Source organism: Lotus japonicus, chromosome 6, assembly GCF_012489685.1.
Source record: "Lotus japonicus ecotype B-129 chromosome 6, LjGifu_v1.2".
In the NCBI taxonomy this organism is placed as follows: domain Eukaryota; kingdom Viridiplantae; phylum Streptophyta; class Magnoliopsida; order Fabales; family Fabaceae; genus Lotus; species Lotus japonicus.
In genome coordinates this window covers 9,691,989-9,707,900 of record NC_080046.1, presented here as the reverse complement: position 1 = coordinate 9,707,900, position 15,912 = coordinate 9,691,989, and the positions used below count along the sequence as shown (strand labels likewise).

Genomic DNA, 15,912 nt, shown 5'->3' with positions numbered 1-15,912 from the left:
ACAAGATAAAATATTAAAGGTATTTTTATTTCGTTGTTATTTAAATAATTGTGATATTAATTTTAATTTTATGTTATATTATACTTAGTATTATTAATTTTTTAATGTAAACCGTGTCAAGCGATTCAACCAGTGATCCAGTGGTCAGACCAGTAACCCATTAACCCAGTGCCCTAACCGAGTCGATCACCGGGCCGAGTTTAATAACACTGATTAATTTGATTCTTTCTAGTTAATGAGCTAGCTTTGAAAAGAATTAGTACATATTCAAAAACATTTTATAATTATTTTTATATTGGAAAGATAAACTTCACCTTGCAGGAATCATCCTTGGATCTCCCCTAGTTTATCGAAAAATTAATAAACTAGTTTTAATTATTCAATATATATTTTGCTTTGTTGAGATGACTTGTACTTGACACTTCTATATTATCCAATATATATTTTACTTGAGAAAAAAACTAGTTTCTATCATAAAAAAAATTAAATTTAAGAATTTAAAGTGGACCCAAACATACTCGTAAAAAATAAAATTGCTTACCAAAAGAATCGTGTAAAAGTCAAAATAATCTAACATATGTTATTTACAAATTACAATTATCGTGTAAATCTATTAAATTAGATTTTATGATAAAAATAAGATAAAATTTATATGTCAATTCAAACATATTGAAAGTAAAAGATATAATTTATTAATTAAGGTCGAGAAATAATTTCTCTCGATAAAGAACGATACAACGAAATGACGAATAAAAGGAGCAAAACGAGAAGCAACCAACACCGACCAACAACAACCCTATGGAAGAAGGCGAACTCCCACTCCATACTAGAAAACGAACTCCTAACCAACATGAAAGAAAACCCTACCCACCACCATACCTCTTCGGAAGATAAGTCTTAAGGTGGTTCACAACAACCTCGATAGCCTCCTCCAATATTCCTCCTCGGCTCCTGGCAAACCAAGCTGCAAGACTTACCAATTTTCCAGACATTAGCTGCTCTAGTGACCATGCACTCATCTCTACTAAGATTCGACAAACCCTAGCTCCCCCACCAACAGGTGTGGCATTTGATAGGGCAGACGAATGGAAATCCTCATAAATGATATGCTCAAACACCCTCTTCTTCTGCCGACCCAGAGAGAAACCAAGGACCTTTTTGTTCCTTCCTCGACCAATAATCTTCCTTAGGCGGCCTCTCGTGCGACACAGTGGAGTCTCAAATCCCAAACACACTCTTAAATAATATAGTTGTAAATTAATAGTAGAATGACATAAAAGTCCAAATCACATAACATAAATTATTTGCATCAATTTTCAACTCATACAAGATTTTATCATGTGTTTTTTCAAACAAAAAGAAAATATTTGAAAAGTGTAAAAGCACAACGGTTGATGAAGCAACACAATGCTACATTGGGTCAAGGGTCGCCCCAATACTAAATGAGGCCTAGAACAAACTTTAAAGTAAAACATTATTTTTTGGTCTTTCTGACTCGGTAAAAAAAATTAACTTAGTAATAATGTTTGGTTTTTTTGGGCCTTCTTGACTTAGTATTAACAAAAAAAATTGGGTCTTTTTCTACTTAGTAAAAAATATTTTTTTTGGACCTAAAGTCTTTGCTTGGGTTGCTTTGCCATTGGGCCAGCCCTGATCGCGTCTTAAGAAAGCAAGAATAACATATTCCTTTTTCATTAGTTATGGACCTGTTTCTTTCCATTAAATCTCCAAGTTTTTTAATACAAATTGATTTAAATATTTTAATTTAGATTTTTTTAATATATATTTACCCTTACAAATTTTCCATGTGTGATAAAATAATAGAATTGATTAATTTGATTCTTTCTAGTTACGTACATTAGCTTTGATATGTTGACAAGAATATGTGAACTTCAAGAAAACTTGTGAATTTTTATATGACGATGGAAAAAGTTAAAATATAAGTTTTTTTAAAGTAAAAGTTATTTACAATAATTTTTCCATTCTTACACTATTTTACCCCTAAAAAAGTAGAGAAATAGGGGCATGTTTGGAAGATATTTTTAGGAGAGAAAAACTATTTTTTCAAATGAAAAAATTATTTGAGAAGTGTGTGATGAAGCAACGCATTAATACAAAGGCAGAAAACAATAATTGTTTTTTAAGGTAATATTATAAAACGAAAGATAACAATAAGTTATTTTTTATTTTTTCTGAACCTGGTTATTTTGTATTAAATTTATAACTTTTCTGGAAAATATCATTTAAATATTATAATTTGGTTTCCAATGGGAAAATTTCTTTGTATTTATTTATTTGAAAAACTATTTTTTCAAATGAAAAAAATTATTTGAGAAGTGTGTGATGAAGCAACGCATTAATACAAAGGCAGAAAACAATAATTGTTTTTTAAGGTAATATTATAAAACGAAAGATAACAATAAGTTAAATTATACTTTTATTTTATTTTTGGTGAACCTGGTTATTTTCTATTAAATTTATAACTTTTCTGGAAAATATCATTTAAATATTATAATTTGGTTTCCAATGGGAAAATTTCTTTGTATTTATTTATCCTTATAAATTTCCTATTTAATATCATAATAGAATTGATTAACTTGATTCTTACTAGTTACATGAGCTTTGACAAGAATTAGTGCATGTTCAGAAATTTGAAATTTTTTGATGATTATGGTAAAAGTTAATAAATTAATTTTTATGTTAAAAAAGGATAATTGAAACTTTAAACGAGATATCGTGTATAAGATCATGTAAAGTATAAGTTATTTATACACGATTTTACCCCTAAAAGACAGAGGAATAAGGACATGTTTGAGACGTTCAAAAAAAAAAGGACATGTTTGAGATACTTTTTATATTAAAAAATAAAATATGTTTTTTGAGGGAAAAAAATATTTGAAAAGTGTAAAAGCATAATAGTTGATGAAGCAACAACTCAATACGATTTCAAAAAAAGAACAACTCACTACACTAGGTAAAAAAACAGAAAAAATAATTATATTGTATTATTTTAATTGTTGTCATCCTGATTTTTCCCATGAAATCTTAAATTTTTGCAGAATACTTCATTTCAAATTTTCCTGATACTTCTTTATGTTTATTCACTGTTACAAATTTTACATTTAATAACATTATAAATAGAATTGATTAATTTGATTCTTGCTAGTAGCATAGGAGCTCGGACAAGAATGAGTGCATGTTGGGATCGATCCCTGAGCCTCCCCGTACCGAACTCATATGTCCCCCAACTCCTACCACTTGAGCTATCTTACGGGTACGATAAATTGATTTTCATGATAAAAGATAAATTGAAAATTGACATAAATTCATACATACTCTTAAGTAATATTGTTGTAAGTTAGTAATAGAATTAAGTATACGTTAAAGTTATGTGAAATATAACATTAGAGTAATTTTTCAATTCATACCCAATTTTGGCCATAAAAAGATAGAGCAATAAGGACATGTTTGATAGATTTTATTTTATTTAGGAAAGAAAACATATTTTTCGTCAAATGGAAAGAAAATATTTGAAAACATTAAAAGCGCAACAGAAGAATTGTCATATATTTAGGTGAAGCAACGCATCGCTATATGCCTATATGCCTTAAGAAATCCAAAATAAATTTGTTGTGAACCTGGTATTTTTTTTCAATTAGATTTCCAACAGAAGAATTTTTCCATAAAATTCATTGAAAAATTTTAATTTAGTTTCCAACAGAAGAATTGTCATATATTTATCTACTCTTACGAATTTTCCATCTAATAAAACAATAGAATTGGTTAGTTTGATTCTTTCTATTTATTTGAGCTTTAAAAGGAATTGGTTATAGTTTGGTAAACTTTTATGATTATGGAAAAATAGTTAACGGATTAATTCTTGTGATAAAAAATAGATAAATTTTTAAATTTAAACGTGAATCTAAGCATTAGGCAATAGGTGGTGGTGAAATTATGATTTGGATACACTCCTGCCTATAAATTAAACCAACTTTGACAGATAAAATCATTAGGAAATGTTAGCCTATTAAGTTGTAAAAAATAAAAAAACAATAGGTCGGGATTTTGCTGGAGAATAGCTGGAAGAACCTTTGATCTGGAGAGGATCCATTTCTGTGAAATCCTCTACTATTAGTCACCATTTCAAATAGAGGTTGGTGTTTTTAAAGTTCACGTTATCAGTTCTTTGCATTTCCTTCATATATGGTTATATTATTATTTTTTATTTTTGGCTTAATTGCACTTTTGGTCCCCCAACTATTGCCTTCCTACGAAAATCGTCCCCAAACTTCAAAATTAGCAAAAAACGTCCTCCAAGTATACACTAGTGATTATACCCGTGCGATGCACGGGCTCTAAATCATTAATTTTATTGAAACAATTGCGATTAATTTAATCCAACAACGGTTCATTATTTATTATCATTTTGCTAACTGAATGTTCGATTTTATCAATAATTTGTATGGATAAAATATAATGAAATCATTTGTGTATATGTTAATATATATATATATATATATATATATATATATATATGTGTGTGTGTGTTTGTTGTGATATAATTAAACCATTAAAATTCATAGTAAAATTCGTATGATAATTAAGGTAGACACTTCTCGTTTACATGGGTAAGAGGAACAAATATTAAGAAATACAAATTGTGTATTTCACACAAAACTACGGCCTCTATCCTATTAATAATGAAGTTGTTACATCTTTGTAGATAATATCAGTTTAATATAGGTGCTATATGAAAATGAAAAAAAACACCAAAGATTGTGAGGCTTACAAAAGTTTAAATGCATTAAAATGAAATCACGTAATTTGAATTAGTTTATATGGTATGTGTGTCTTGAATTGAATAGGTTTGCAGTGCCTTTTGGAGGGTTTTTTAGAGGTGCTTCTGGATAGATTCGCCATTATTCATGAACATTAAAAAGTGCACAAATTTTCTAAACTTCAAGCATTCACTGCATTTCAACCTATACAATAATCTCACTCTAAATCTGATTCATTCAATAAACGGGTTAGCCTTTCTGCAATCTTTTCTGTCTCTAGAGAAGAAACAAAATAATGAAGAAACAATTCTGCAAAGAATCTGCAAACAATGAAGAAACAAAATAAGAATTCTTTATAAAGAAGTTTGAAATATGTGTTTTGAAGTTGAAGATAGGTTCACTGACCTTTATGTTTTTCAAGGAAAGAGTTGTTTGCCTCAAACAGAGTTTTCTCATGCAGCTGACTGAAATAAAAGAAATAAACAAATGAAGTTAAAATTCTATCATAACCATAAAATGAAAAAAAGAATCCTAGATACCTAAAAAAATAGAGAAAGGGTAAAAACAACAGCATTAGGTACCTAATAGTTGAGCGCTCAGCTTCTAAAACACTCCATATCAGTTTCTTGCTTTCAGACACAGGAGTACTCATGGATCTCACTTGATGAAAAAAATTTATCTGCAACATATGAACTGAAATAAATACCTGCAGAAAGAGGGTTTTCCCTCCATGTGTGTGTGTGATGCCACAAGAATAAAGAGGAAAATATGTCCTCAAAGTAACAATAAATGAATAACAGAGCAGGAGCACATAGTGCCAAATCCAAGTGTATGCTAAAATGAAACGACATCAAATATTGAAAAGTGAAAAGGCTTAATAAGATAATAAACAATATGTTTATATTATACCTTGAATTGTAATCTTGTTTGCCAAAGAGAATATCTGCATAATTCTTAGCAGAAACATAGAAGTTGGGTCCATTGACTCTGAGGCTCCCAAAAATAGATAGGTTATATAAGGGTCAAACTGGTGTTCAAACTCCAGCTACACCTACACATAGAGGAGAACATCAATGATACAAATGGTAAGTAACCTAAGTAGACATACAACATACATTTCAAGAATGAAACTGAAGTAATTTAAACATAAGAATTTACTTATAGAATTCTGTCTTTTATGTTCTATTAACATGCTAAATATTACCTAGATACTTTCATTAAAAAAAGTTAAGTGACAATTGATATTTACACCAACACATTCTCATCAAGAGCAATTGTGTCCCAAAAGAAACCTTCCCGGAAGCTCTCAGCCAATTTAACACCACATACAGTGACATATAGGATGAAATCTATTAAGACTAAGTAAAATCCCATAGATGGAAGTGAGTATAGGAAACATTCCTTAAAAAGAGAACACAATATGTATATATTAAAAGTAAAAAAGAATCACTCACCAATGTATAGGAAGTCAAATAGTAACATAACTCACAACTGTTTCAAAATGTATCCTATATCCCATAACCTATATAGAATCACCCTTGAAAATAATTTCATGTACATTACTTACACATTTATAATGTAGAAGCTTCTGATCTTGAACATTTTAGGAATATTTAAATCCACAGTCAACCATCTTAGATATGTGGTCCCTCTTTCATTTACATGCTCATTCATGGCTAATAAAAAAAATGCTCATTCATGACTTCTATATAGGTTACAGGATTTGCACAAACAAATACCACTTAGTCAGTTACTCAAAAACAATGCTTGCACAGTGGCTTTTAAGATAAGAAAGGAAGGACTTCCATATGTGTTAGTATAAAAGTCACTTTGAGATCAAGTAGAAGGAACAACAGAGAGTTCCAAGCGACCTTTCCATTCTTCTCCTGGCTTTAAGGTGATTGGTTTTCAAACTGCAGCACCATTCACACATAGCATCTGCTTCTACTCTTCATCCCCTAAATTCACCACCAACTTGGATTTTTTCTCCCGCGGATTCCAAACAACTATGAAACACCAAAGTTAATTTGGATGGTTAGTTTTACTAATTATAGTACTTGATTTGAGTTGCAAGTGTTGCCTATAGAGAACTTTACCAAGAAGTCCTTCCTATCTTATCATAAATGTTCGCTTCCTTTCATGATCTAAGACAGCTACCACATTGTATGAACCAAGATATACCCGATCCACCTTAAATTAATATGAGAAAGATAAGGTTTTAGCTTTATGACTCAGTCCGTAAGATTTTACCTTTCCGAGTTATGTGTTGCGATACTAATTAAGTGCAGCATGAATGAACTTCCAGTCCAGTTTTTTTCTTGAAGTAGGTTGAATGTTCAATTACATTGATGCAAATGGATTAAACACACCTTAGACCTTGACTGAGTAACTGAACTCAGGTAGCACCAGAAAGAAAAAAAGTATATGAACTTATTAAGGGTACGCATATAACTTGAGTGAAAACATCACCAATTGCCTTACTTACCTCTGATTGAAATGTCAAAGAATCCCCTTGTTCTGTGAAGCGTTCCTTCTGGCAAACAGAACCTTTTGTGCATTTCTAAATCCTATCACTTTTAAAGACCCATATTCTCTATCTCTAACTCAAATATGACACTCTTTGATTATCTTAAATATTTAGAGTTTTCTACCAAGATCTAAAATGTCAATATGCATGGTGATTGGTGAAAATGACCATAATGGTAACTGGTAGTAAGAATCAAGGAGAAAACTTCTATTTTATCCATTAAATTATAAAATATAAAACACAGGCTAAATAGAATCACAATGGTTACTGAAGTTGAAGGCACTAAAATTCAACCTGCAATAACTTCTCCCCATGTGGATCAGGATTCACAGGTTTTACATGCTGTTTTCTAGACTTGGATACCTCACTGAAACTTAACTCTTCATTCTTTTCCTGTGCCCCCTGAAAACAAAATAAAACAATAGGATGAATGAATGCCCTTCCTGCACCAAGTTCAAACGAAGTTATAGAAATGAGTACAATACTTTCTTAGCTCTTGCTTCTGCCTTTCTTTGTTTTTGTCTCATTTTCTTTTTTTGAGAAGGAAGTAACTTTGACATCTCCTCATCTACTTTGACACCATCACCACTCACCAGCAAAAAGAAGCACATGATATGAAGCAGTAAGCTTTCCAAACCAGCACACTCTAGCCATCCTTTTTTTTTTGAAAGAGTATAAATATCATTAGATTTATTTGAGATTAAGTCACTGCCAAAGTAATAATAAATACAAAACAATTACTCATTAAGAGTTTATGATGTGTAAAGCATGCATCTGTATGTGATAGAAATCAATTTGCATGGCCAATGCACACAACGTTTCCAGCAAAAACCCAAACATGACATTATCACTCTTGATGAGTAATTATAGTAGCATGAACAAAAGCCCAACTGTGAAACAATAGATTGAGGATATCAAACAACCAGCTAACATAGTTCAAGGCAGCATACCTTATGTTTCCATATGTTTTAGAAAAGAACACAACCAATCTAGCGAGTTTTCCCTTGAGCTGCTCATTTTGAGTGAAGAGTGGTGAATGAAAACACGATCTGATCCTGAAAGGAAAAAAAACATAGTTGACAAATTGAATTTCAGTAAAGCAAACTATCAAACATGTTGTGTTCACAATCTTAATTAGAATGAAACATTGTGAGAACTAATTGTAACCTGTGAAAGAGACAGAGAATCAGCCACATAACATTGAAGAAAAACGGCTGAGGTGCTTTAACCACTCAACTTCGTTCCTCTTCTCGCCGCCGCCGCCAGGTTAATCAAAAGCATCAGGGCCTACGATGATCCGGAATAAAATCAGGAAGCGGTTTTGGTTAGTCATCTTCCTGATTCCCTCTCTGAAGCTTGAATCGGGAAGATGATTTGGTAGAGAGAGAAAAATCTATGGCTATGCATCTATGCAATTTGGAGAAATTTTGGATGCATTTGAGAAAAGGTTGAGTGGAGATTCTTTGGTCATGGTGGTGGTGTTGTAAGCAAAGGGAATTAGATTGATCCAAACGTGCCAGTGAATGAAACTCAAACCAATTTTTATAGCAACCATCATCAACCAATTTCAGATATTCAACCTCAATGAGAGGGGTAATTAGGGTACAAATTCTATGACCAGATCAACCCTAGGAGATTTGTTGCAGAGAGAGGATCAGTAGAGGGGAAGATTGCAGAAATCTGCAGATAAGATAGGTCGTACCTGGTAGCTACCTGTTTCGGATCTCTGAATAGGCTCCGGAAAAACCGCTCCAAGACCCGACCCTTGACCCGGCTCTTGGGGGTTTCCTCTTATGAACAGTACCAAAAACCCTCTAACTTTAGTTAGTTATAGATGTCGTTGCACTTTTGGGTTGTCGTTTGCCTTCCGTGAGAAAACTAACGTGAGAAGCTGATGTGGCTCCTTCACGCGTGTCTCACATGACTTTCTTTAGAGAGCTTGATGACTGGACAAGTCACATGCTTCTCACGTGACTCTAAAAACCCCTCTTTTAAGGGTTCCATGGTGAAGAATACGATGGAGGAGAGAGATGATTGTTGGAGCCTTTTAGAGTCACGTGAGAAGCAGGTGACTTGTCCAGTCATCAAGCTCTCTGAAGAAAGTCACGTGACACACGCATGAGGGAGTCACATCAAATTCTCACGTTAGTTTTCTCACGGAAGGCAAACGACAGACCAAAAGTGCAACGACATGTATACTTGGAGGACATTTTTTGCTAATTTTGAAGTTTGGGGACGATTTTCGCAGGAAGGCAATACTTGGGGGATCAAAAGTGCAATTAAGCCTTTATTTTTTCTTGCTTACACCTATATAATTCTTGTATATAATTATGTGTTAAAGTAAAAGAGATTTCATTATAATATGGGATAGATAAGAACTTTCATCTCAAAAAGCATGTAGCCACCCCTTACATCAAAGTATCCAATAAATTACAAACCTTGAACTCATAAACGATCTAATTAAACTCACATTTTTTCTCTCAATTTGAATCTCAAATTCAGTATCTTGTTCAACCATGACTTATTCAATATTAGTGAAGTGGGCAAGGCACAAGAGACGAAGCACTCGTAAAGGTTCCCATTCCACCTCGACTATAAAAATACTTCTAAGAGACTTGTTAGTAGAGGTGGTTGCAAAGGTGGCCTCACACTCACTCATCGATCTTCAAAACATCAAAAGATGTTGTAAAGGTTTTCTTGATGCTAGTGAGGATAGCTATGTTTGGCAACGAGTTTCATTGGACACATTCCTGCTAATCCAATGGCTTCCTAATGACGAAGTATCATCATTCTTGAAACGCTGCAGGAAATGTGGAAACATTGAGAGCTTGTACAGAGAAGGATTGAGAGAATATTTTGATTATCCAAATGGAAAAATTGATGGTCTTGAGATGTTGAAGGTAGCTGCTCAAAAGGGCCACAAGGAAGCAAAATATGTGTGTGGTATGATTTTATTATGCTCTAAACATAAAGAGTTGAGAAAACAAGGACTTGAGTATATGCGTCAACTGAGAAATTCCAAGTGCGTTGTAAGCTCTAGAAAGAAAGTGAAACAATTAGTGGGCTCAGTGTGGAAAAATAATGGAATGTTGAAGCGTAATCAGAGCCCTCTATTCAATTCCAAGAGCACATGCAAAGGGTGGAAAGTGAAGACAGGTATATGGATATTACTAGATGATGATGATGATGATAATAATAATGGTGACGACATTAGCTTATGCGAATACTGTAGGTGGGACCATGAGTTAGAATTTTTTTATCAGGTGTTCAATGTTCATTAACTTAATAATTTTTTTTGTTAAAAGATTAATAATAATTTCCTTAAACTTTATGAATTAAGTTTTAGCTTATGTTATCAGTTTTATCAAGATAGTGATGAATTGAATCAAAAAGTAATTTGTTGTCATGTACTCTTGTTTACCGTCCTATGATTAATATTGTATACTTTTAACTTTTAATTTTTTTTGGGTTACAAGAGGAATACTTTTAACTTTATTAGTCATATCTATATATATAATTAATTTTAACTTTAAATTGATGTATTGTCATTTTTGTAGATAGGATAAATATTAAGAAATTAATTTAAGACTATTTCATAAGTTGAGGGAATGAGGGGTGAGAGAATTAATTTTGAGAGTTTTAGAATGTCGTTTAAAATGGTTAAATTTTAAATCATTTTTTTAGTTAAAAATATTAGTCATGTTACCATTTAAATTATGTAGCATTCTAAAATTTTGAATATTTGATATTCAAACAAAGTATTTTGAATTGAATAGTTTAAGATCCTCTAGAAAAGTTAAATTACACTCTAAAAATATCATCATCCAAACACTAATGGTTATTTCTTTAAATAATACTGAGTTATTAATGATCTTTATGTTATTTATTTTAGTTACCAAATTTTTTAATGTAATCAAATTAAAAAGTAAACCTTACTTTATAAATTAAAATACTGGTGTATCACTCTTAAGAATTTGCTCGCCGTTCAACGTCTAGGGCTTGCATGTGGCGCTACCGCTGACTTCCTGGTCGTGCCGCCGCAATTCCGAGTCAACGTTACTACTTCTCCACCACGGGTTTGGGGTTTCCAGTCCAATTTTCTTCTTTTCTTTCACGGTGTTCTGTCTGCACCCTGTTTTCCTCCTGTTTTAGCAACCTCTGCTGTGAGTAGTTGTGTTGATGTTTCTGATCAATGGAGAACGATTTTGATATTGTGCATGAAGGTGATGAGAACGAAGTGCTTAACATTGGGGATATCGTGGTTGATCCTCTGCTGGGTGAAGACGTTTGGCTCCTTGGCAAAGTCCTCACCCGTTCCAGGGTTAGATTCGGTCCTCTCAGGGCCATGATGATAGGGCTATGGACTTCTCGAAACTATTTGGAGGTGCGGCACGTCGGCACCAATCTTTTCTCTTTCCGCTTCAAATCCACTAAGGACCGTGACCTGGTCCTCAAATCTTGACCATGGTTTTTTAATCGACATATGTTGGCGCTGAACAAGTTTGATGCTACTAGTAATCCAATGGAGGTTCCAATGACACAGGTCCCCTTCTGGGTGCAGGTTCACGACATGCCTTCGACGTTCAGAACAAAAACAATGGCCCGATCGCTGGCGAAAGGTTTTGAAGGCTTCCTCGATTGGGATAGACGTCGTGATGGGGAAGGCCTTAGAGTCCGAGTTTGGGTGAATATTGGAAAACCTTTACGTAAGGGACAGATGGTTGCGGTTGCCGGCCATGCACCTTACCAAGCAATTTTCAAGTATGAAAAAATGTATGATATCTGCTTCCGGTGTGGACATTTAGATCACCTTATCAAGGATTGTGTGGTTCCGCGTGCTGATGGTGGTATCCCGCTTCGGTTTGGGGCTTGGCTTCGTGCTCAATCGGAAAAAGTTGTGAGACCGCGAGGGGGAAGCAACAGGCCTGCTGGTGGACCAAGTAGGGTGAGCAGGTAGGAGGGAAGCAAAACCCGAGAGGGTGTGCAAGACTTGGATGCTGCGCAAAAGATGGCCAAGGAAACTGAGGTGCCAAACGACCCAATTATTGATTATAAGAAGAAGGCCGTGATGGAGGATGAGGAGGATTGGTTTGAGGATGAGGAGTATTACTCGGATGGGAACAAGGAAGATGAGGAACCGAAGGAGAAGCTGATGGGAGATGCCTTTAAAAGTACTACAACCTTTGATAAGGAAAACAACTATTCTTTGCTGGTGAAACAGAGGAAGAAAGCAAGTGTTTTTTCTTCAGCACTTGGCTTGAGCAACACGGGGGTCTCTCCCCCTTTGAAGAAACTTAACTCTGATTGATTGGGATTGGCGGAGACCGTGGAGCGGTCCCGCTCACCTCAATGAGGATCTTGTCGTGGAACTGTCGCAAGCTTGGGAACCTGGAGGCAGAACGGGCTTTGCGTTAGCCCATCCACTCAGAAGCTCCCGACATTATGTTTCTCATGGAAACGAAACTGTATACTTCAGAGATGTTACATCATCGTGGTATTGGAGGTCTTTCTAACATTTTCCCGGTTCAATGTGGGGGTCGTGGAAGGTCAAGAGCTGGTGGACTTTGTATCTTGTGGCGATCGGAGGTTGAGATAACTGTTATTAATGCTTCTTTACATCATATCCTTTTTATTGTAGTCCATTCGGACCATTTGGCTGTACCTATGCAGGTTTATGCTGTTTATGGTTTCCCTGAGGCTATTAATAAGCCAAGAACGTGGGAGTTGATTCCCCATGCACGCCCCATGGGACTCCAACCATGGTTGTGTCTTGGAGATTTTAATGATATTATTTCCCCGTCTGACGAGCTTGGTGGTGATCCACCCAATCTGGGGCAACTTCAGATTGCTAACCAAGCTTGCGGAGATTGTGGGCTTCATCAAGTTCCCTCTACAGGCTATACATTTACTTGGTCCAATAATAGGGTAGCATCAGGACGGGTGGAGGAGAGATTGGATTATGCTCTAGTGAATCAGGCTTGGTCTGAATTATGGCCGATAAATAAAGTGTCTCATCTTATAAGACATCAATCAGATCATAGGCCAATTGTGTTTCATTGTGGATGTTGTAGCTCTGAGATTCATAGACACAGAACGAGGGTGTTCAAATTTGAGGAGGTTCGGCTTGAGAGCGGTGAAGAATGTGCATAAATTGTTACTGAGGGTTGGGATAATCAAGGCATATCAGTTCTCTCAAAAATTGAGCTAGTGGGGTGTTCCCTTGATGCATGGGTATGAGAAAAGTTTGGGGACTAGCCAAAGAAAATTGCAGATGCAAAGGCTCTACTTCAAAGATTGCAACGACAGGTTCAAACTGAGCAAGTGGTGTTGGCATACAGGGAGGCGGAGAAGGCGTTAGATGACTTATTGAGACAAGAGGAGATTGCTTGGAGCCAGAGATCGAGAGCCAATTGGTTGAAGCATGAGGACATAATTGAGGAAATTCATGATGATCAGGGAAGAAAGTTTGTGAGAGATGCAGATATCACTCGTGTGCTGAAGGGGTATTTCCATAATATTTTTTCAACCTCTGATCCAGTTGGGATTGAGGATGTTGCCTCTCTGGTGGATGGAAGGGTAACTGATGCCCACAGGAGAGTGCTATCATTACCGTTCTCTAGAGATGAGGTGGAAGAGGCGCTGCATCAGATGCACCCAACTAAGGCTCCGAGAGTGGATGGATTTCCTGCACTCTTCTATCAGAAGTTATGGCCTATTCTAGGTATGATGTTTCTGAATTCTGTCTCAAGGTGCTTAATGGTGAGACATCGCCAGGTATGGTGAACCAAACTCTACTTGTCCTTATTCCTAAAGTTAAAAAATCAGTTCTTGCTAGTCAATTTAGACCAATAAGTCTTTTCAATGTTATTTTTAAGATTATTACTAAACCATTGCAAACAGAATGAAATTGATTTTGCATGATCTAATTTGTGAGGCTCAGAGTGCGTTTGTCCCAGGAAGGTTAATCACGGATAACGCTTTAATAGCATTTGAATGTTTTCACTATATGAAGAAGTGTATTTTAGGTAGGAGTGGTATGATGGCTCTTAAGCTAGATATGTCAAAGGCTTATGATCGAGTGGAGTGGCCTTTTTTGAGGAGTATTCTCACTCATATGGGGTTTCCTATGCATTGTGTTAATTTAATTATGGATTGTGTGAGTTCTGTTAATTTTTCTATCATGTTAAATGGGAAACCGCAACCGACTTTCGCACCCCAGCGGGGTTTGCGACAAGGAGATCCTCTCTCTCCATATTTGTTTATACTTTGTGGTGAAGCTTTTTCAGCTTTGATCCAAAAATCCATTTTGAGTTCTTCATTGCATGGAATTAAAGTTGCTCATTCTGCACCTGTAATTTCTCATCTTTTGTTTGCAGATGATAGTGTTCATTTTGCCCGGGCTAATGTTTAGGAAGCAGAATGTATCAAATTCATTATGGCAACCTACGAACGAGCTTCCGGGCAGGTAATCAATTTAGATAAGTCTATGCTGTCAGTTAGCCGGAATGTGCCAGAGAATTGTTTTATTGATTTGCAACAGTTGTTGAGAGTAAAAGCGGTACATAGCTATGACAAATATCTAGGGTTACCCACTATTATTGGGAAATCAAAGAGTAGAATTTTCAGTTTTGTGAAGGAACGAGTGTGGAAAAACCTTAAGGGGTAGAAAGAAAAAACTTTGTCTCGTGCAGCTCGGGCGGTGTTAATCAAGGCAGTGGCACAAGCCATCCCATCCTATGTTATGTCATGTTTTATCTTACCGGATGACTTGTGTGATGAGATTGAGGGTATGATATCTCGTTTTTATTGGGGTGGGGATGTTACTCGACGTGGTATTCATTGTACTAATTGGAAAACTTTGTGCCAGCCCAAACATATGGGGGGTCTTGGCTTTAGAGATTTTAAATCTTTTAATATGACCCTTGTGGCTAAGAATTAGTGGCGTATTCATAATTGCCCGGAATCACTGTTGGGGCGGGTTTTTAAAGTTGTTTATTTCCCTTCTGGTAACTTAATTAATGCTAAGAAGGGTTATCGCCCGAGTTATGCTTAGAGTAGCATTCTTAAAACTTCATCTATGATCCAGGAAGGTAGTTGTTGGAGGATTGATGATGGTAAACAGGTTCGAATATGAGATGATAATTGGCTGCCTAGCGGACCTCCCATTAATTTTCGTCAAGAGGTTGTTGATGAGCAACAGTTGGTTAAGGTGGCAGATTTACTCCTCCCGAACCATGGTGGATGGAATATTCCTCTTGTTGAGTGGACTTTTTATCCTACCATAGCTACTCGAATTTTGTCTATACCTATTCGACATCAGGATGCGGTTGATTGTCTTTTCTTGTTGGGCACTACTGATAGTGTGTACACAGTTAAAACAGGTTATGAGTGGCTTCAATAGTTGGTTAACCAGAATTGTCCATCTTCATCACATGAGATGGGACTTGAACCGGTTCAATGGGAATTTTTTTGGAAAGCACCGAGTTTACCAAGAGTAAGAGAAGTAGCGTGGAGAGTGTGCACAGAGGTGATCCCAGTGCGTGTTAGGCTTCGCCGGCGTGGTGCTGATGTGGATCCGAGCTGTCCTCTATGCGGTCTAGAGGATGA

At 35.4% G+C, this 15,912-nt stretch overlaps 1 protein-coding gene and 1 pseudogene across 1 annotated transcript; one reads left to right on the top strand and one right to left on the bottom strand.

Moving 5' to 3' along the window:
* Nucleotides 1–6,790: 6,790 nt before the first annotated feature.
* LOC130726895 (uncharacterized) lies at nt 6,791–9,001 on the bottom strand (annotated as a pseudogene).
* An 820-nt stretch (nt 9,002–9,821) lies between these two features.
* Nucleotides 9,822–10,586, top strand: LOC130724861 (putative F-box protein At1g67623). Its single transcript, XM_057576130.1, has one exon. It carries the CDS (start codon nt 9,822–9,824, stop codon nt 10,584–10,586), a length of 765 nt encoding a protein of 254 aa, XP_057432113.1.
* The last annotated feature ends 5,326 nt before the right edge of the window (nt 10,587–15,912 follow it).

Coding starts and splice junctions, on each gene's coding strand:
- LOC130724861 (XM_057576130.1), top strand. CDS start 9,822: ATGACTTATTCAATATTAGTGAAGTGGGCAAGGCACAAGAGACGAAGC.